The 21,574-nt window shown below is 40.7% G+C and overlaps 1 protein-coding gene across 1 annotated transcript; it reads right to left on the bottom strand.

Moving 5' to 3' along the window:
* Positions 1 to 764: 764 nt before the first annotated feature.
* On the bottom strand, positions 765 to 11,325 carry LOC127664695 (serpin B9-like). The gene is made up of 7 exons (XM_052156821.1): positions 11,303 to 11,325; positions 10,201 to 10,378; positions 9,422 to 9,559; positions 8,917 to 9,034; positions 6,919 to 7,061; positions 3,422 to 3,577; positions 765 to 1,172 (listed from the first exon to the last, which is right to left on the bottom strand). The coding sequence occupies exons 1-7, from the start codon at positions 11,323 to 11,325 to the stop codon at positions 765 to 767; spliced, it is 1,164 nt and encodes a 387-aa protein (XP_052012781.1).
* Between the last annotated feature and the right edge of the window lie 10,249 nt (positions 11,326 to 21,574).

Raw genomic sequence — 21,574 nt, 5'->3', positions numbered from 1 at the left:
AAAATATATCGAATAAAAAAAAAAGGAAAAAAGTCAAAGTACACACATGGTTGGTGAGAAAACAAAATATATTTTGAAGTGGAATTTAAAGACTTTATATAATATAACAATTACAGTCCATAGTGGAGAAACACAGTAGTCTACAAAAGCATGGCTTGTGCTAGGAGAACAAATGGTAATCCAGACTAGTTGTCATGACAGCTTGATACGTTGAAAAGAGATAGTAAAGATCAGCTGTTAGAAGTTCACACTGTATGCACTGTTTGCAAGCCTGACACAGTATTAGGTACATACCTGATAAGTAGTGAACAGCAAAGAAAATAAATTTAAAATGTACATTAAGGACCAGTGACCAGGACAACTGCAGTAGCAATCATCATTCATAGAAGCATTTACTAGGATGCAATCAAGGTAAGGAAAGTTATGGCAAGATCTGATATGTCAGGAAAGTGGTGTATATACTTGGCATGGTTTGTCTGGGCAGTACATGGGATATTTATTCAGGGTTGCCTTAGAGAACTTTGTAGGCTGTCTTGAGGGATGTCTGACTTCTAAACACAACAGGAAACCGAGCAACTCTGACCTGGCAAAGGGCAGAGATGAGTGTCAGGGTAGGGATAGATGAATGTGGGTGCCAACAGATCAGGCTGAAAAGCAGAAAGTGCCCTTATTGTGGAACGTTTTTCCCCTACTTGCCCATCCTCACAGAGCTACAAGAGTGTTAAGATGCTAAGAGAGAACTCTCCCCGTGTAGTAAATGTGTCTTATGGAACTGAGAACCTGCCACAGAACAGGATGGTGTTGGTTTTGTTGTGCCTGATAAAGAAAAGGAAAGGGTGGTCAGCACAGAAAGTTTGGGCATGATGAGTTTCAGCTGAACATACAGTATCAGCAGCTGAGACTGCTGTAGCTTCCGTGCCTTCTTCATTAACTTCTACAACACTCTTTTGAATGAACTTGGATACACACAGGCCTCTCTCTGGAGACATTTCTGATAAGTCAGCCTTGTCCCCTTGGAAGACGTCTACCACTCTCAAGTGCTGAAAGATAGACTCCATGTCATAATCTTCTTCCAGTTTAAATTTTGGAAGGAAAACCACAACCTTAGTGGTCTTCAAATAGTCTGGTTTGGTCCAAGCTGTTAACTTCTCAACAGTGAGATTGTTTTCCACCTGTCAAAACAAAAATAGAAATTTTCGGATTTACAGTTGCGGTCTTATCCAGAGCCACACAAATGCTCCGCGCTCACTGTCTGCTCACACGGCCAGGCAATGTGAGGGTCCCAACCTCTGCGAGCTTGTATGTGGCTTCCATAATGGGCATGGAGGCCTAAAAACTCAGGGTAGGAAGACCTCACTGTCCTCTCTTAAATCACTTCTGATACATCTTTTATATAAAAGGCATCCATGTCTAGGTGGTTAGGGTTTAGGTTCTGCTTGCCTTTGTTTTCTTTCTTTTTTTTGACTTAATATTTATATTCTTTTTTAAAATATATTTTTATTTTCTATATTCTTTGTTTATATTCCAAATGATTTTCCCTTTCCCAGATCCCCCCTCCCCATATGTTCCATAAACCTTCTTCTCTCCACCCATTCTCCAATCACCTCCCTCCTTTTTCTCTGTCCTTATATTCCCCTCCAACGCTAGATCAATCCTTTCCAGGATCAGGACCCTCTCCATACTTCTTCATGGGAGTCATTTGTTATGTGATTTGTGCCTTGGGTATTCAGGGCTTCTGGGCTAATTAATATCCACTTATCAGAGATTGCATTCCATGTGTATTCTTTTGTGATTGGGTTACCTCACTTAGGATGATATTTTCCAGATCAAACCATTTGCCTAAAAATTTTGTGAATTCATTGTTTCTAATTGCTGAGTAGTATTCCATTGTGTAAATATACCACATTTTCTGTATCCATTCCTCCTTTGAGGGACATCTGGGTTCTTTCCAGCTTCTGGCTATTATAAATAAGGCTGCTATGAACATAATGGAGCACGTGTCTTTATTGCATGCCGGGGAATCCTTAGGGTATATGCCCAGGAGAGGTATAGCAGGGTCCTGCAGAAGTATCACGTCCAGTTTTCTGAGGAACCGCCAGACTAATTTACAAAGTGGTTGTACCATCTTACAGCCCCACCAGCAGTGGAGGAGTGTTCCTCTTTCACCACATCCTTGCCAACACCTGCTGTCTCCTGAGTTTTTGGCCTTAGTCATTCTGACTGGTGTAAGGTGAAATCTCAGGTTTGTTTTGATTTGCATTTCCCTAATGACTAATGATGTTGAGCACTTCTTAAGGTGCCTTCAGCCATCTGAATTTCTTCAGGTGAAAATTCTGAGCATTTGTCTTTGTTTTCTTGAACTAGACTTAGTTTCAAAGATAGTAAATAATTGCTGCTAAAATAGCAATTAAAAATCAGAATACAAAGGACTTGGTGTGAGCCACACCAGAAGAGAAGTCTAACCAGGGTTGCTTTCTTTGTGTTTTGTGGGCTGTTGTGGGTTGAATATGAAATTATACTAAAGGTCTCTCATTCTGAATCCATGCTTTGGAGTCAGCTAAAATTTTAGGCATGATATGGGTCTAGCTGGATGAAGGAAGTATAATAGAGCTGTACCATGCAAGCTTATCCTTGGTTCTTTATTCCTTCTTATTTCCCTGTTTCTTGTTGAATAAAATGTGTAGACTCTGTCACAGGCACCTGATCCTATGATAATCAATGATGGGATACAGTGACTTGAAATTAACCCTTTGAATCTATGAACTAGTATAAATATTTTTTCCTCCTACATTATTCATATCAGACCTTTTTGTCAGTGATGAAAAACCAATAATATCCTAGAGAAGTGACACCACCATTAGGGAGCTGGATGCTCAGAGCTGTGGAGATCTTCTACTTACAAAGACCCCTTAGGTCCTGCACACCCCACTGCCCGCCATTCCGAGCGTGGCTCACACACTGTGGTGAATACTCTGTCCTCCCCAGCTGCATGCCTCCACTTCAGATTTGCTGGGTAAACATTCAAATTTTTCTGCCTATTTTGTGTTCTTAGATATTAAATAAAATGCTGACAAAGACCATGATATATGTTATATGGAGACGGAGTATGGGCCAAGCACTGTGTTGTTTGTTGCATGAATTACCCTTAATCTATTGTATCATGCATCCATTTCCAATTCTTGCGATGATGTTATATATCATATGGCCAAGTTACACGGAACATACTGAGACCCTTAGACACAGCTTTGATTCTAGTAACAGCAAACAGCTTGAAGCTGGGTTTGTGAGTATCACCCTCTAAAAATGACAGTTATAAAGGTAAGATGATTGAGTTCTGTTCTAATGATACAAGACACCATTGCCACAGGATTGTTCTTTTAGATGTTTAGAACTGTGAATATTACAGCTCGTCCTGCCTCACCTGGCTGAGTTCCACACCATCATCCGGGAGCAGGACCACCAAGTTCAGCTCCTTTCCCTTATAGGGCAGCACCAGCACTTGCACCTGCACCTCATTCACATAGGCAAACTTAAACATGTCTTCCTGACACATCATCTGCACTGGTCTTTTCTCATCCTGAACAGAAAAATACCCAACATAAAAGATATCATTGAGAGAGTTAAGGGTTTCTGAATAAGCTGCCATTAATTCCTGGGTTGTTTTCAACACTCACAATGAAAACAATATTCTCATTTCAGTGAACACTTACACAATATTTGTCAGCATCTTCCTCCTTTCATTACACTATTGTCTTCAAGCAGATATGGGCCCGTCTCTTTTATAGTTTCTAAAACACCATGAGCAAAAGCAACTTTGGGAGGAGAGGGTTGTTTATTTCATCTCACAATTCTCAAGTCACATTCTATCACTGAGGGAAGTCAGAGCAGGAGCTCAAGCAGAAGACATCGAGAAATGCTACTTCTTGGCAAATCCCCATGGTTCCATTGGCCTGCTTCCTTACCCAATTCATGACCACCTGCCCAGGGTTGGTACCACTCACAATTGGTGTGGGCTTCACCAATCATTAATCAAGAAGAGGCCCAACAAACTTGCCTCCCAGTCTGTCTTGTTGGGGTAATTTCTCTATGTAGAATCATTCTTCTCAAATAGCTGTAGTTTATGTCAAGTTGACAAAGGAAGAACCAGGACAAAATTCAGTACAAAAATAAGGTGTCTGATCCAGCAAAAGAAATGTGACACTCAAATATTAATATTTAGGTCCTAATTTGGCCCAATGTTCCATAAATGCTCAGTTCATAGTCATTTATCCACATGTTGGCAGTATTGAGAGCTAGTCAAACCTTTAGGAGGACAGGACTAATATGAAACGTTAAGTATTGGGAAGGGGTCCCCCTGAAGGGGATATCAGTACTTCTTCCTGTCTCCTGTGAGGCCAACAAGGCTTCACTATATGTTTCCACCATGCTGTAAAGTACCACCACAATCTGGAATGATTAGGCCACCTACCGAGACTGAAACTTCCATAACTATGGGCCAAAATAAACATTTCCTCTTTTAAGTTTCTTATCACAGATAGTTTTTTACACTAATGGAAATATGACCAACACACCAGATGGAGAATTTTCACCATTTAATATGGACAACCCTAATAGCTAAGGAAATAGCAAAATCATTTATAAATAACAAAAAATAATAAAGGACATTGGAATATTTTTATACAGCTGTGAATGGGACTACAGACAGATATATTCTCTCAGAAAACAACCTTGACACAGGAAAACACTTGCTCAAAGGTTCAAGGTGATTCACAACCCTTCAGATCATCACAAAGAAGAAAGCTCAAGATCACAGACACTTATAGGTTTAGGGTAGAGCTACATCCTGATAGCCCATCAATGAGAAGGAAATCACAAGCTAAATTACTATAAAATGAGGACTATATGGACAGATCTGCATATGTGTCTGCAATAAACCAGTCACAAAGGAGGAGATGTTTGTCAATCCATTACATCTTAGGGGCAGTCTTAACAGAACCTCAGGTACTTTCTTATAATTTATTAAATGTTTCAGTTCTGATAGTCCAATGAAATGTTTCAAATACAGAATTGGAGCACATGAGAATATTTTAATTACAGTAGCACATTAAACATTAAAATTTGCTACAGACCATCCATAATAAAGCTTAAATTTACACATTAGTGAAAATGTTCCTTGAAATACTGCTAATAAAAAAGAATAGGGAGATTAATATTCATAAAGTTACAAATGTTAAATTATGTTTTTATAGAGATTGGGCAACTATTATAATATCTACATTAATTCAAATTATACTCCAATTAAGACTGATATTTAATTACTCATTTTCAATATTAGAAAGTTATGACTACTGCTTAACAATAATAAATTGACTAATAATTTAAAATACTTGTTTAACTAAAAATTACTCTGTCAAGTAAGTGTTTGTGTATTACTTGCTACATTAACAACTAACTTTTGGATTTCTTGAACTTAAAGGTTTTATTTGGTTTTTTGTTTGTTTGGTTGGTTGGTTGGTTTTTTTTTTTTTTTCCGAGACAGGGTTTTACTGTGTAGCCCTGGCTATTCTGGAACTCACTCTATAGACCAGCTGGCCTCGAACTCAGAAATCTGCCTGCCTCTGCCTCCCAAGTGCTGGGATTAAAGGCATGCACCACCACTGCCCAGCAAACTTAAAACTTTTAGAGTAAGGTAGAAACAATAGTTTTATGAGAAATGATCAAAAGTGGCATGAGCCACCAATAGACTACAAAATCACATGGGCAGTAAATATTCCTTATTCCTATAATTTTCCTATGGACTTTAACCTTTCAGTCAAAAACATGTCTCAAATGGTGTTATGGTATTTCCTGATTCCTTTCTTCCCAGGCTGAGAATGAATCCTAGCACCCATCTGAAGGACCGTGGAAGGCATTCTGTGTTCTGTTTGAGCGAGGCTTAACTTGTGGAAGCCCTGCAGCTTAATTCTGCAAGGGACGGATTGGTTGGCCATGCTTCCAAACACTAGGCTTCTGACATGACACCCTTCACTCCATAATTCTGTGGCCATCAGTCACATAGGGCCATGCCTCAAGCTCCTAGAATTCTGGCTGGCCTCCACATCTACAGTCACCCAGCTACAGCCAGGTATGTTCCTCCCCATGATTACCTGGCAACAGCCAGGTAGGCCCAACCCCCTATTAAAGGGGGTGCTTGCCCCCTCCTCTCTCTCTTCTTCCCCTCTCTCTTTTCTTATTCTCTTGTCTTCTCTTGCTCTTTTCTTTTTCTCTCTCCATTCCCTTCCCCCTCTGTCCACATGGCCATGGCCAGCCTCTACTTCTCTACTTTCTCCCTCTCTCTGCTTCTCTACAATAAACACTAAAACCAATGGACTGCCTCTTCTCATTTGGACTCATTTGCAATGTAGCAGGTTTTCTTACAGCGAGCCATGCCTAACCTCCCTCGGGAAACCTCACAGCTTTCCAACCATGGTCAACCACTTGGCCAAGTTGTCCTTTGACCAGACCAAGGACACCCTTGCTCGAGTGGGAACCAGTGACCTCCTTCCTGCCCTTCTCCCTTAGGCCCTGGGGCTGACCGAGCCGACCCTGGGGCCCCCACTTTCATTCTCAGTAAAACTGCAACATCCAGCAGCGTTCTGGGGTGTCCAGGACTGAGAACCTGTGGAACAGGGTCCAGCGGCCTGCAACTGCCCGACACCTGGCCCGCGGTTGTTCCGTGGGGTCACATGGAAGTCTCCTGCCCAGTGCCCCCAAGCTCTGGTGGGATACACGTCTTCTCCCTCCACCTTCTTATTTCCCCACACCTATTAAAGAATATGTCATCTCAACCAGTGAGCCCTGAGCTTCATATTCACAATTAAAGCTTTCCATGTAATTTCCTTGTAACATTGGCATGAACTACTGGATACTGTTGCTTACCTTGTTTATTTTAAAGGGCATTTCCCTGGTGAACTTCATGTCAAACTGGTGATGCCACCTTCCTTTGAAGTACAAGGCGTTGACAAGAACAAGCCTGGTCTCTGAATCAACTGAGCCACTTGACAACAACTCTGGAATTTTCCCTTTTGATAAAGCAGAGATTTCATTCATATTCACTTTATATATGTGTGAGGCATAAAGACATCTGACATCCAGGCTGATCCAAGCATCACATTTTCAAAATTGCTAAATGTGTATAAACATATTAAAAATAAATCTAAACAAAACATCCCCCTTTGTTTGACTCAAGGTCATGCACACTGGAGCAACATCATCAAGGTGAGGATGGTGAAAGACTTGTAAGTCCTTCAAGGAGAGGGGGTTTTGGGAAATAGAAAAACACACTCCGGATTGGAGAACAAAACAAGCAGAAAATGTGGAAAGTGATTGGGAGGGAACCATTGTTACTTCCTCTGGTAGCTAATGTTTGTTTTCATCTTGATTTGTTCTGGAATTATATAAGAAACAAATGTATGGGCAGATTTGTGAGGAAATTTACAAGAAAGAGGAACTAAAGGAGAAGAAACTCTCGAAGGTGGACAACACAATACTGTTCTGCCAGGTATAAAGTTCAGAGAGAGAAGGAGTACTGCTTTTGTCTGCCTGCCTTCAGACCCTTCTGGTAAATGCACTGATGAAACTGCTGAGTCTGCCAATTTTACCTGATTCTGGAACCAAGTAGCTTTGGCCATTATGAGGATGAAGACTAGTGGACCTGCAAAATTTTCTAGGCCATCCTTGCCAGACTTAGACTCCTGAGGTCTCCAGGTTCATAGACTGAGTAACTAAAAGATTGTAAGCCTCAGCACATGCAGAAGGTAAATGGCTGACTGACTATTCAGTCTGTGTTGTGTGTGCTAATCTACTAAACATCTTCTAAGTTATATATTCATTCATTTTGTTCTGTAGAACCTGACTAATGCACTATGTTTAATCAAATTCTCTTCAGGAACTCCATGATCATACCAAGGTTGTAAATACCACAATACGTCAGAAACTTAAAGGTAGAAAATTTCATTTGTTGAAAGAATTCCACAATTTGGAGTGCTCTCCATCCCTTGAAGAGATAATGGAGGTAAGAAGACAGATTCCCTTCTACTCTATTAAGGGATATCCTTTCAATGATCAATTGTTTCTCTATTGTATGCTAACATACAATATCAAAGTTCACAAGAGATAGAGACTCGAACAAGAAATAGGCAAATAATTGCTGAGTATTTAAGAAAATATTCTCATTCTTTACCCCATGTTAGCAGAAATAGGAATGTACCTAGTGATACAAAGAGATTGGAATGTTGCAGATATCAGATAATGCTCTCACTGCTCTCTACTACCACGAATTGTTCAACTGCAAATTGGGTGCTATCTTAGGCCAATGTAACTGAGGCCCTGATAAATTGTGTTCAATGTAAATCAAGTCCAATTTCATCAAATGTAAGTAAGGCAACTAAAGTAGAAAATATGGAAGCTGAAACAAGACTCATTTTCAAATGTAAATATGGTGAGACCTGAGACAACATAGACTGTTGGAAAAAAGAAGACTCTAGGCAGGATTAGTGAGAAGGTCTACCCATAAGTCTACTCTCAGAGAAGGTAGAGGCACATGACCTGTCACCACTGGAGAAAGCCATATCTTCTAATGTAAACTGTTAGACTGGAAATCATGCCCATGAATTCCCATCACATTTGCATCGCCCCTCTTCTATCCAAAAGAAATACAGAAATAACTCTGTAATTACAATCTTAAGTGTCTGAATAAACTCTCCAAGAATTCCCTGAGTTCTAGATTATACCACGTGGCCTAGGTAAGCTGAATCACCTTGACTCTGAGTTCAGTCCATTATAGGAGCAAAGGAAATTAAGAGAAATTGGAGGGAAGGAAGAAAAGGTGATAGAAAGGACCAGAATATGGTGTGTGAATCAACTTGAAATGCTGACCTTTAGTCTTTTTGCAGACCCATGTGTTTATGTGTTTCCTAGACTCCTCTGGAGCCTTGGTGAAGGAGAGCTGCTCCATCTCCAAGTGATAGAACTGAAGGCAGGACTCCTTAAAGGCCTTTGCAGGAAGAAAGAATGTAAAGTGAGGTAACATTGAAAAAATAAAATTTCTGCAAGCTTTCCAACCTTCTGATTAATATGGAGTTAAAAAAATATTACAATGAGTATAGATAGTACTTAAACAAAAATAACTTTATGTTCTATGCCTTTGCAAGTGGGAATAACTTCTGAGGAATGTTAAGGAGCTGGGTCTCACTATGTAGCATAGGCTGGCCTAGAACTCCTGACCCTTCTGATCCTTTCTGAATGTGGGTATCCTAAATGTGAACATTCATAATGGCTAGACCGTGATCCCTAGTTTCCTCAAATTCTCTGAGGTCCTTCTCTAGCGATCTATCCAGCAAGTATGTGAATCCAATTGCTATCATTCTCTGGCAGAACTTACTGGGAAGAATTCACAAGTGTTCTCTGCAAAGAGCCTATTGGCAGCTCTGAAGGTGTACTTCCTGGTTGGCTTGTTCAGGGTATTGAGGATCCACTGAAAGCTCTGGTGAATGTCTATCTCTGTGTTTAAACCAGTTGCCTGTAGAGGGAAAGAATGGAACACGAGATCAATTACACAACAATTTATTTGCAAATGGAGTTTACAAGATGAAGAGATGGTTCAGACAGTGATGTGCATGAGGCTCTGATCCAAGCATCTTGGTATTGAAACAATTAAAAGCAGGAATTGACCTGCCTTGCCAATGAATAATTACAAGTCTGTTGCTCAGACAACATGAAAGATTTCAACAACCCATGTTTAAAATAATTTCAACATTTATCACATTGCAGTCCTCAGGACTGACCCTAGGACCTAAGGTAGACAAGAGTTCTGCACCTCCATGATAAAATTAAAACAAAACAATGAAAGAACAATAATGGTAGCAACAGCAACAATACATTTCATTTGAAATTAACTCCCTCAGTCTACCATCTAACTAGGGATCCTCGTACCTCAGTCTCTTTATTATCTGGAATTAAAGTCCTGTGCCAACAGGACAAGCACAGAATAATAACCGCCATTTTATTGCTCAGAAAAACTCATTATCTTATGGAAGTTATTGGAGGAGGCTTTCTTCCTTCTTCCTTAGCCCCTGTTCCATACCTACTATTCTTTCTCAGCAGCTATTCCGCATGTAAAATAGATGGGTGTGGAGACTGGGGGTTTGACAGGCAACTTACCTCCGATATCTGGATTTTGGTGTTTCCTTTCACTCCCAAGAGTACCATAGCTAAAGTAGAAGAGATGTTGATGGGAGAATAACATACATTTTTTGAAGGGCTGTTATTACATAACATCTTTAAAAGATGGATGGCAAAGGTGCCATTTGCTTCATTTACATTAGTCAAGAAGGGTGGTCTGGAGGCAAAAGAATAAAAAAAAACATTCAGCACTGAATCATCATTGTTCTGAAACAGAAATAAGGGGCTCTGCTTCTGGTTGTCATTTCAAAGCTTAAAAGCACTATAAATTGAATTTTAAATATTTACTTTGAGTCAAGGTACTTCCAATTTTAAGATTACTAGATATATCTAGTCTTGATATCAAATCAAAATAGTATCTAAACAGATATTGTCTCTGTACACATAGGAGAAAAAAGCAACAGGAACTCATAGCACAATGCAGCTGAAAGAGGTGTGGCTTCAGTCCCCTTCCATACAGACCAACTCCTCTCTTCTCAAGAAGGTGGCGATGAGAAGAAATAAAAGGAGGAAGAAAAGACAAAGCAAAGAAGAGGCAGCCATGAGCTCTAAGTTCTCTAGCCTGGCTCAAGTTCAAGTGGATCAAGAACCTGCACATAAAACCAGATGCACTGAATCTAATAGAAGAGAAAGTGGGGAAGAACCTGGAGCACATAGGCACATGAGAAAATTTCCTGAACAGAATACCAATAGCTTATAATCTAAGATCAAAAATTGACAAATGGGACCTCATAAAATTGTAAACCTTCTGTAAGGCAAAGGACACTGTCAATAGGACAAAACGGCAACCAACAGATTGGGACAAGATCCTTACCAATCCTACATCTGATAAAAGGCTAATATCCAATATATACAAAGAACTCAACAAGTTAGACTCCAGAGAAACCAATAACCCTATTAAAAATGGGGTACAGAGCTAAACAAAGAATTTTCAACTGAGGAATACCAGATGGCTGAGAAGCACCTAAAGAAATGTTCAACATCCTTAATCATCAGAGAAATTCAAATCAAAACAGCCCAGACTTTCTAAAGATGGCCTTCAAGATGTCCCACAGCTCTGGATTGAGCAAGGTACACTTACCTCCTAACTTTGTGGCCTCCCATTGCTGTGTTCAAGGCTTGATGCCTCCGGAGTGCAGATCAGCTCCCTACTCTGTTCAGACAGGCCCTTTATTGACTGCAGAGAAAGGCTGGAATGCTCAGTGCCTCAGGCCAGAGGTGAGAGGACAGTTATGACCTCATCCAGCTCTACAGGGTAGAGTTAGGTGGGGGTTGGCGAACACCTAGGCTCTGAAAGAAAGCAAAATTGGTAGGATCCTTGGATTTCTGGCTTACAGGGAACTAAGGGAGAATGGTGGTTGTAGCTGATTGCAAGACTCTGTCCCTGTGAGGGTTTCAGGTATGAAGAATTTTTGCTCCAGGTGTCCTGTCAGGTCTACACTAGGTCAAACAAATGTAAAGAATCCTGGTGCTAAGTTCTCACAGAGATTTTTCCAACTTCTGGGGTATAACCTGTTCTGTTGGAAGACTCCACCTTGTAAAAGGACAGAAATATCCACTGACACAAATTAGGTCAGGCTGCTGTGACCTCCATCCAATGACAAGGCACATTCTATTCACATCCTTCCAAAACAGAGTACCTCTTTTCTCTTTTTTTTTTAACTTGGTTTCTTTGGTGTCTCGACTTCTTTAAATTTTTAAAAATGAAATAATGTAGTTTATTTTGTATTTTACCTGAATATATGTCTTTGTATCACATGCATGCTGCTATCACAGAAACTAGAAGACAGCAGTATAAAATTCTCTGGACTGGAGTGTTTCTTAGATCCAGGGGACATTTTTCCACTTGGCCATGCTGATGGTTGCTTAGAAACTATCCAAGGACAAATGCATTTGTGTCAGAGATTCTTGATCTGAAAGTATTGCTGATTTGTCCATTAAAGCATCCATCCTGTGACTGAGTATTCATGCAAAGCTATATAGCAGTCGTCATTATCTAATTCCTGTGATTACTGAAAAAAAAGCTCACCCTGTTTACATCACCCCACATCTAGTTCTCTCTATGAATGTTAGGGTTTTATTTTCCTTATCCCGTGATCTTACTCAATTTCAAACTATCTGTAGAATTCTCAGTCTCAAAACGGTTTCCACTCCATGTGTTCCCTTTGTGGATGGGCAACTTTTCACCAATCTCTTCCTCCCTGAAGCACTGCTTTGTCTTCCCCAGAGAGTTTATCTTCTGCTGCTGGACTTCCGGTTCTGTCAAGAGGCTGCTCACACCACTTGCCTTCTAACCCCTGACTCAGCAAGGAATGAAGTCAGCTGAAGGACCTTCAGCTTGTGGCATTCTGACTCATCTTGCTTGAGGAAAGGCTTGGCTCTACTTCCTCAATCTCCTTCTGTTCTCCACTAGCAGAAGGGGATTCACTCTCCTGTACTTTGTTAGTTTCTCTATTTCCTCTGCTCTGTCCAACAACCAGTCCGACCACCTCCTGTCTTAACTGCTATTCTTGGGGCCACTTTTTCCCTTTGGTCCCCTATCACTGAAGCAGCTGGCCAATTGTTATATTCAGCTTTGTCCTTGTGTCCTCTGATGAAACTTCTTCTTTCTGTTCTGCTTCTCCTTCTCCCTCCCACTGCTCTATGCAGAGCCTTCCCTGCTGTTCACTGCTCCATGCCATGTTGTTTTCTCTTCATGGCTGGAATGCCCAGACAGGGAAGCAGGAGTGGGCAGGTTGGTGAGCAGGGGGAGGGAGGACGTATTAGGGGATTTGGGGGGAGGGAATCAGGAAACAGGACAACATTTGAAATGTAAATGAAGCAGATATCTAATAAAAAAGAAAGAAAACTTCTTTCAAGTCTCCATTACTCTCACTTAAGTTCTTTTACTCTGACATAATCATCTGAGACTTGATTAGTTCACTGGGATTCCTGCCATGAGGTCATGGAAAGCAGAAGACCTAAGTTGATAGAGCTAAGGAGCCAAGGTATGGTCCTGATTTTAGTGTCCCATTGCTGTTTGACTATACTCTGTCTCTTCAAGGTGGTTAGACAAGCTGGAAATCTCTTTCTGGGAGTTTTCCTCTGAAAGGCTCTTGGATTTTGCTTTCATCAGCATGGTGTCTCTGGGTAAATGAAAAGTCACTGAGGAACAATGTTTAAATAGTTGTTAGCCAATGTCTCTTTAGAATATCCTCATTCATTTTCAGGCAGGCCAGGTAGTTTTCTACTTGGTTCTAACACCCTAACCTTAGGGTATAATAGGCCTATGTCTGAACAAATGGCATAAAAAGAATACAAGTGAAGACCTTCAAACACATCCAGTTAGTGTCAGGAGACCAGGCATCAGAAACATTTTTCTAGAACCTGTTGCCTTTGGTTACTTTGAGTCAGAGTTTGTCTGTACAATCTCTTCTTGTTGGTTTGAGATAGGGTATCACCTTGAATCCTAGGCTGGGCTCAAGCTTTTGATCCTCCTGTTTTATCTCAGCAGACAAGATCATTCACTGTTCTTGTAGAAGACCCAGGTTTAGTTCTAAGAACTCCTGAGACAGCTCACAACATCCTCTCACGACGGTTCTAGGAAATTCAATAGCTTTTTTTTACCTCTGTTACCTCAAGCACAGATGTCATGCAAATATGTACACTCAGGAAAACTCATGTACATATAAATATTAATATAAAAAAGAATCTAGCAACAAATGCTGGTAACTTATGACAGATAAAGAATCTCGCCACCCACTGCTGATGGGAGTACAAACTGCCACAGCTATTATGGAAATAACTTCAGAGTTGTATTTTAAAAATTAAAAATAGGTCTACCTACCATATGTCCCAGGTGTACAACTCCTGGAAAAATAACCATTGGAGACACTTTGGAAAATAACAAAAATATTTTACTCATGATCCTGATGGAAATTAGAAACAAAAACGAAGTTAAGACCTCATAGAATCCAAGGCCCAGGCATAAGGCAGGCCAGGGGCAAACCCAGACAAGCCGGAGCCTTCTCAAGGTTGTTAGAATAGCAGAATGGTCCTCCCAAGGTCATTAAGACATTCCAGAAACTAGCCAGCCAGAAAGATAAAAAGTAGCCTAAACAACCTCCACTGAGTCATGGGCCACCTGGGCTCCCTCCCCACACCCTTTCTTTCCTCCTGTAGTTTAACTAGGCCCTCTGCTAACAAGATAAGTCTCCCACTCCCCTACATTCTACTCTCCTACACTCATGTACTACCTGCTGATGTAATTGTATGCCAATTACTCCCTCAATGTATGAATTGACTAATTATATAAAGAGCGCGAAACCCCCTTGCCTTTTCCCATATAAACCCCTAGCTTTTGAGCCTTGGGGCGGACCGCTTTGTCTCTTGCACGAGACGTGTTGACCCAGAGCTCCGCAATTAAACTGCCTCGTGTTTTTGCATCAAGCCAGTCTCTCGAGTTTCCTTGGGTGTGCGCCGACCCGAGACTCGAGTGGGGCCTCCCCGTTCGGGGGTCCTACAATCCTAAAAACTTATTTTCTTTATGATGATATTCTCTGTCTCTCCAAAACAGTTTGTCACTGTCTGTCTCTGTGTCTCTGCCTCTGTGTCTCTGTCTCTGTCTCTGTCTCTCTCTCTCTCTCTCTCTCTCACACACACACACACACACACACACACACACACACACTTGCTAAAAATATTTAAGCCAAACAAGAAATGAATGTTCCAGAGCAACACTTTGCTGCACACCTGTTAACCCAGTACGGAAGGAAGGAGAAGCAATAGGATTGTAGTTCAAGGCTAACCTGGAGAACATAATTTGATCCTGTCTCAAAAATTCTGAAGGCTGGTATATACCTCTGTGGAAGTCTGCATACCCAGTATACATTATTGTGAGCCTCTGATCCACAATAGAGAGAGAGATCTGGGAAAGAGAGGGGGGGTACAGATAGACAGAATGATATGATGACAGACTATTATGGAGATTCTCTCTCTCTCTCTCTCTCTCTCTCTCACACACACACACACACACACACACACTTCAATAGGCAAACTATCATCTTGAGAGCAAGGAATACTCCAGGTTGTGTCTGTCATCACTTCTACTTATATTATTACCTTTATGTTATTACCTCAAACTAAACATATATAGAAAGGTTTGTCCTTAATTGAGCATTCTCAGGAATGTTTCCATACCATAAGCACTTTCCCATACAAATATGCATAGATTCCCTGAAGAACAGAACAATGGGTACTACTTTAGATGTATTTCTTGCGCTGTCCTTGACTGCAGTAGGCACCACATATTTCTCAAATTTTTGTGTATTAACTCTCTTTGATTGGTTGTACATTCACCAAGATATTGCATTCAGTCATATTGTTTTAAACAGCATACCCCTGTCCTTTTCACAGATTAGCCTTAGTATATATTTTTAAAGGAGGATAACTCACATTTTACTAAAGTATTAAAGTCCAAAAGGCACAGTCATTTTCTGAGTATAGAACAATAGCCCAACAAAGGAAAATACTTTTGTTTCATGCAATAGGTAAAAATATAAGCCAAGAAAATATAGTAGCAATATAATTTCACAACTTTGCATACACACAGTGATGGCTGAGGAGTCCCCACTGTACGAGTTTCTTAGTAACCATGGACCTTTAACCTAACCTCCTAAAAGATGGTCTCCCAAGAATGACCTGATGTTAGATGATTTATCTCTTTCTTTGTTTTTTTAAATAGACCTGCTTGTTGCTGTGAAATGGTGGGTGAGAGAACTCCCTTATCACTGTGTGTAGGGGAGAGAGGCAGCTCCTCAATAGCTGAAGAGAGTGAAGCAGTTTCTTGTGTAGCTGCCAATTCCACTGAAAAAGAGACAGTCTTGGTCTCCAACTTTAAAGCCTTCATCCAGGACCTTCTAGGCAGCACACTTCTGATTTATCTTTAATAAATCAGGCTCTTACTCTGCTTGCATTATTAATAAATCCATCTAAATACAACTTGGTTTGAGATTGTGATCTTCTCCTGGTGGTCTTTAACCCCATAACATATGATGAACAGTTTATTCTAGAGCAGAAATGTTTAAGTTCGTCAACTTTCACTTAGTAGTTGCTGGAATCTTGTCTATCTGCCCTTGCTCAATTTCCAGTCTCACCTCACACTAGATAAAGAAATAAAAAACTAGGGACAAAGCAAGAGATTTTACCATCAGGAACAGGACCCCAAAGATGGTATTAATAAAAGAAAAAGGAGTAAAGAGAAGTAATCATAGTCACATCAAATTTAAATTTATTAACACTGAGAATAAGGGTTTTGCCATTCAGATGAGTCAGGCATAAATCTCCACTGATGTGTGTGTAAGAGAGAGAGAGAGAGAGAGAGAGAGAGAGAGAGAGAGAGAGAGAGAGAGAGAGAATGTGTATGTTGTATGTGTATATATGTGCATGCATGTGTATAGGTATGCTACATGTGAATGTATTCATGTGTGTGAATGTGTGTGTGTGTGTAAAAGCGCATTGTCTATACTCTGTTGATTAGAACATCCTTTAAATTCTTCAGATACTTTGCTCTCTTACTTTATTCTATTCACCATGGATTCTATTAGAGAAACTCTTGCAGACAGATTCCTGTAATTGTTCCTTAGCTGACCAGAAACTAGCACTTTTAGAGGAAATTGGAACTAGATGTCCCACTCTGAATCAACAAACACACACTCACACACACACACACACACACACACACACACAGAGAGAGAGAGAGAGAGAGAGAGAGAGAAAGCGCTTTTGAGTCCCAGCTCCTAATGACAGATGAGATTGACACATGGTAGTGTTTTTGGCATGCTAGGACAAAAGGCCACGTTTGGGAGTCATAATAAGTGAATCAAGGTGGAAACAGTCATGGTGGAAAACAGAAATTTAAAAAATCAATGTAGATACACTGGCTAGAGGAACAGAAAACAGGCTCAGTGTGCCCAAACCCTCTTCAGGGCACTGACAAGAACCCTGTTTAAATGGAAGGAGCTGAAACAGAAGGCACAAAGTCTATATAATTTATTAGTTCTGATGTAGGTGCATCCGGTTGATCTTTATCTCCAGTCTGCTTCTGGAAGCTGCTTCAGGAAATGTCCTCACTGCTTTACGCAAGCAGCAATGGTTTTTAGTCCAGGTGCAGCCTCACAGTCATAGATAATCAAGTGCTCTGTCTTCTGAGGATCAAGTTTGGTTGGGTGTTTTTACTCATTTGTCATAAAGATGTTTATTTGTCCTGTTGTTTCTGGAATCCAAGGTAACTGCACACTTGAGCAATGACTAACGGCCTTCAGGAGTCATTTGTAGTTCTAGATCAGGACATTCTAAAAGCTGACAGTAAGTTGCTGCAGTTGACATCGGTAGAGCTGTGACACAGATGGTGTTATCATCATCAAGTATTCTTTGTATTCTGTGTTATTGACTCTCTACTATATATTAGTGCTAATGCTATCCAATTGTGACACTGGAGTTTTATGAAATTCTACTGTATAAACTGCGGACATGACTGCTGTATGGTATGGTTAAGGAGAAGACATTGATTGTAGATATGGAAAGACAACATCAGAGCCATAAAGAAGATCCCAGAGAGAAATAAATTAGTATATTAAACATGGAGAGCAGACTGGAGCTAGCTATGCAGGAAGCAGGAGCTGAACAAAGAGATAGGGAGTAGGAGAGTGTGGGAGAGCAGAGGGAAAGGGGAGGAAGATATAAAAACAAAGACCAAGAGTGTACTTAAAGAGAGCATAGCTGAAAACCAGGGTTTTAAAGAGAATAAGTAGCTAGTGGGGAGGGAAGCACCTGATCTGGAGTTTCAGGTAAGGAAGGAGTGAGAACAATTGAGAACAGCCAGGATGTCTGTAACTGCGGGATTTTCCACATGGCCTCTTTTTTTTTCTCCAAAATAACAACTCGGACTTAATATTTCATGAATAAATGTCTAGGCCTAAAGCTTTTGCTTGATTTCTGACTAGCTCACAACATAATTACCCATTTTTTTCTATTTTAAGTTTCACCACGTGGTTGGTTACCTCTCCTCAGTTTCATGCAACTGTCTTCTTCAGCATTAGGGGTAACTCTCCCCACACCTCTTGTTCAAAATTCTCTCTCTCTCTCTTCAGGATTTCTCACCTTCTAATTCTGACTCTTCTCACAGGCCATCAGCTTTTTATTGACAAGTGATGCTTCTACACAGTATATAAAGCTTCTCTCTACTAATGCCAGTATGGACATGGAGACAAACATGTAATATGTACTGTGACACCGAAGGAGCCTGGAGCTCAGAATGCACTTTGCTATACTAATAGGTACCACAGATTATCATTTCCCCCTTCTGCCTTTTGAATTTGTAAAAATGGAGCTTCCTTTGGACCTGACACTGACAATGTCTTTTTGGTTCAGCTAGAGTGACTACTTCTTACTGTTGATTTTTATGTTTTATTTTTGGCATGTCTTTTATTTAATCTCTCCCACAGATAACTCCACATTCATCAAAAACAAGGCCGGAGGCCATCACTTGTCTGTCCTCATAGAAAGAGCAGAAGAGTCAGTCTAGGAAGCCATCCTCTGCTTTGGAGTATAGGCTTCTTCTCTTAAGGTATATAGAGTGCTATAGGGCTAGGCTCTAGCCCTCTTCCCATGTCTACCCATTAGTTACCCATCAAAGGACACATGCTACAGAAGGTGACAAAGACTGATAAAGATTAGGGCCATGCAATTTCACTAATAAGTGAAACTGGTATTTGTTTTGGTTCATCTTCCTTTGTTGTGAAGGGACACCATGACCATAGCAACTCTAATAAAGAAAACATTAATTTGCATATGTGTTCAGCAGTTTAGCCCATTGTAATCATGGCGGGAAGCATAGTGGCAGTCAGGCAGACATGGTGCTGGAGAAGGTAACTAAGAGTTCGACTTGCAGAACTGCAGATACCAGGAAGAAAGAGAGATTATGCCTGGCTTAATCTTCTGAAACCCAAATCCCCCATCCACAGTGTCACACTTTCTCCAATAAGGCCACACCTACTCCCAAAAGGCCACACCTTCTAATCCCTGTAAAGTAGCACCACTCTCTAGTGACCAAGCATTCAAATATATGAGTCCATAGAGGCCATTTCTATTCAAGCAAATGCAGTATTGTTTAATGTGTTAGTGTTAGTTATAAACTTGAGAATAGAGAATCATCTGGGAGATGAACCTCTGGACATTCCTGTGAGGAACTGTCATGATTGTTATTAATTCAGACAGAAAGTCCCACGAATTATAGGTGACCCCATTCTCTGACTGTGATACTGGACTGTGTGAAGTGAGAGGAAGAGAGGAGGAGAGGGGAAAAGAAAAGGAAAAGAGAGGGAAACTGGGTGGAGACAGGTTTTTTATTAATTCTGTGTCTTGACTCTAGATGTCTTGTGACCAGCTATTTCAAATTTCTGATACTATGATTTTTTTTGTCTTAGTTGCTATTTTATAGCTATGAAAAGACACCATGACCAAGCACACTTATAAAAGAAAGCATTTAACTGGGCCCTTACTTACAGTTTCAGAGGGTTTGTTTATGACCATTATGACAAGAAGCATAATGGTAGGCAGGCAGGCACAGAAGCAGTGTCTGGGAGATCTCATCTGATCAACAAGCATGGAGCAGGAAGAGAGCAAGAGTGAATCTTGGGGTTTTCAAAATCCACCCCCCCCACTGTGATCATGTAGAGGGGCAGACAGGTACTCAGGGATCATTCTAGTATAAGATCGCTTGGGACATGCCCTACCAGGGCTCCTCCTGCAACCAGGAGCAGGGCAGCACCACCAAAGCAGTCTGTGAATCTAGTCTGGTAGGAGATATCTACTCTGCATTGAGTCCCTTGATTAAAGGTGAGGCCAACATCTTCTTTTGTGAAACTGACCGGGTTGTTGCAGCCAGGAACACAGAGAACACCCTAGTGTAAGATCACTTGGGACTCAGCCTGTACCCAGGAGCTGGGCAGCCCCACATTAATCTGTGCCAGGGGAAAGCCAGTCATCCAGGGGTGCTGAGATACGCTTGCAGGCACCCAGGAGGGACTAGCACCAGCCAGTGACAACAGGACCAACTTACACCAGAGATAAACAGATGGCAAAAGGCAAATGTAGGAATGCTACTAACAGAAATCAAGGCAATAATGGCACCATCTGAACCCAATTCTCCCACAACAGCAAGTCCTGGATACCCCAACACCACAGAAAAGCAAAATTTGGATTTAAAATCACAGCTTATGATGCTGATGGAGGTGCTTCAAGAAGGACATAAATAACTCCCTTAAAGAAATACAGGAGAACACAAGTAAATAGGGAGAAGCCCTTGAAGAACCCAGGGAAAACCCAACAAAACAGGTGAAGGAATTGAACAAAGCCATCCAGGATCTAAAGATGGAGGTAGAAACAATAAAGAAATCACAAAGGGAAACCTTTCAGGACATGGAAAACCTAGGAAAGAAGTCATGAGTCATGGATCTGAGCATCAACCACAGAATACAAGAGAAAGAAGAGAGGATCTCAGATGCAGAAGACACCATAGAAAGCATTGATACAACAGTCAAAGAAAATGAAAAATGCAAAGGGCTCCTGACCCAAAACATCCAGGAAATCCAGGACAAAATGAAAAGGACAAATCTAGGGATTATAGATATAGAAGAGAGTGAAGATTTCCAACTTAAAGGGCCAGTAAATGTCCTCAACAGAATTATAGAAGAAACTTCCCTAACCTGAAGAAAGAGATGCCCATGAACATCCAAGTATCCTACAGAACTCCAAATAGATTTGGCCAGAAAAGAAGTTCCTCCTGAAAACCTAGGAAAGAAGTCAGGAGTCATGGATCTGAGCATCAACAACAGAATACAAGAGACAGAAGAGAGAATCTCAGGTGCTGAAGATACCATAGAAAGCATTCATGCAATAGTCAAAGAAAATGAAAAATGCAAAAAGCTCCTGACCCATAACCTCCTTCAAATCCAGGACAAAATGAAGAGACCAAACCTAAGGATATAGGTATAGAAGAGAGTGGAGATTTCCAACTCAACAAAATTATAGAAGAAAATGTTCCTATCTTGAAGAAAGAGATGCCCATGAACATACAAGAAGGCTACAGAACTCCAAATAGATTTGAGCAGAAAAGAAATTCCTCCAGTCACATAATAATTGAAGCTCCAAATGTACTAAACAAAGAAAGAATATTAAAAGCAGTAAGGGGAAAAGGTCAAGTAACATATAAAGATAGACCTATCAGAATTACACCAGACATTTCACCAGAGACCATGAAAGCCAGAAGAACCTGGGCATATATCATATAGACCCTAAGGGAACTCAAATGCCA

This window comes from Apodemus sylvaticus, chromosome 14, assembly GCF_947179515.1.
Source record: "Apodemus sylvaticus chromosome 14, mApoSyl1.1, whole genome shotgun sequence".
Taxonomy (NCBI): Eukaryota; Metazoa; Chordata; class Mammalia; order Rodentia; family Muridae; genus Apodemus; species Apodemus sylvaticus.
Note: the sequence above shows the minus strand (reverse complement) of the source record. Positions and strands in the feature narration are given on the sequence as shown.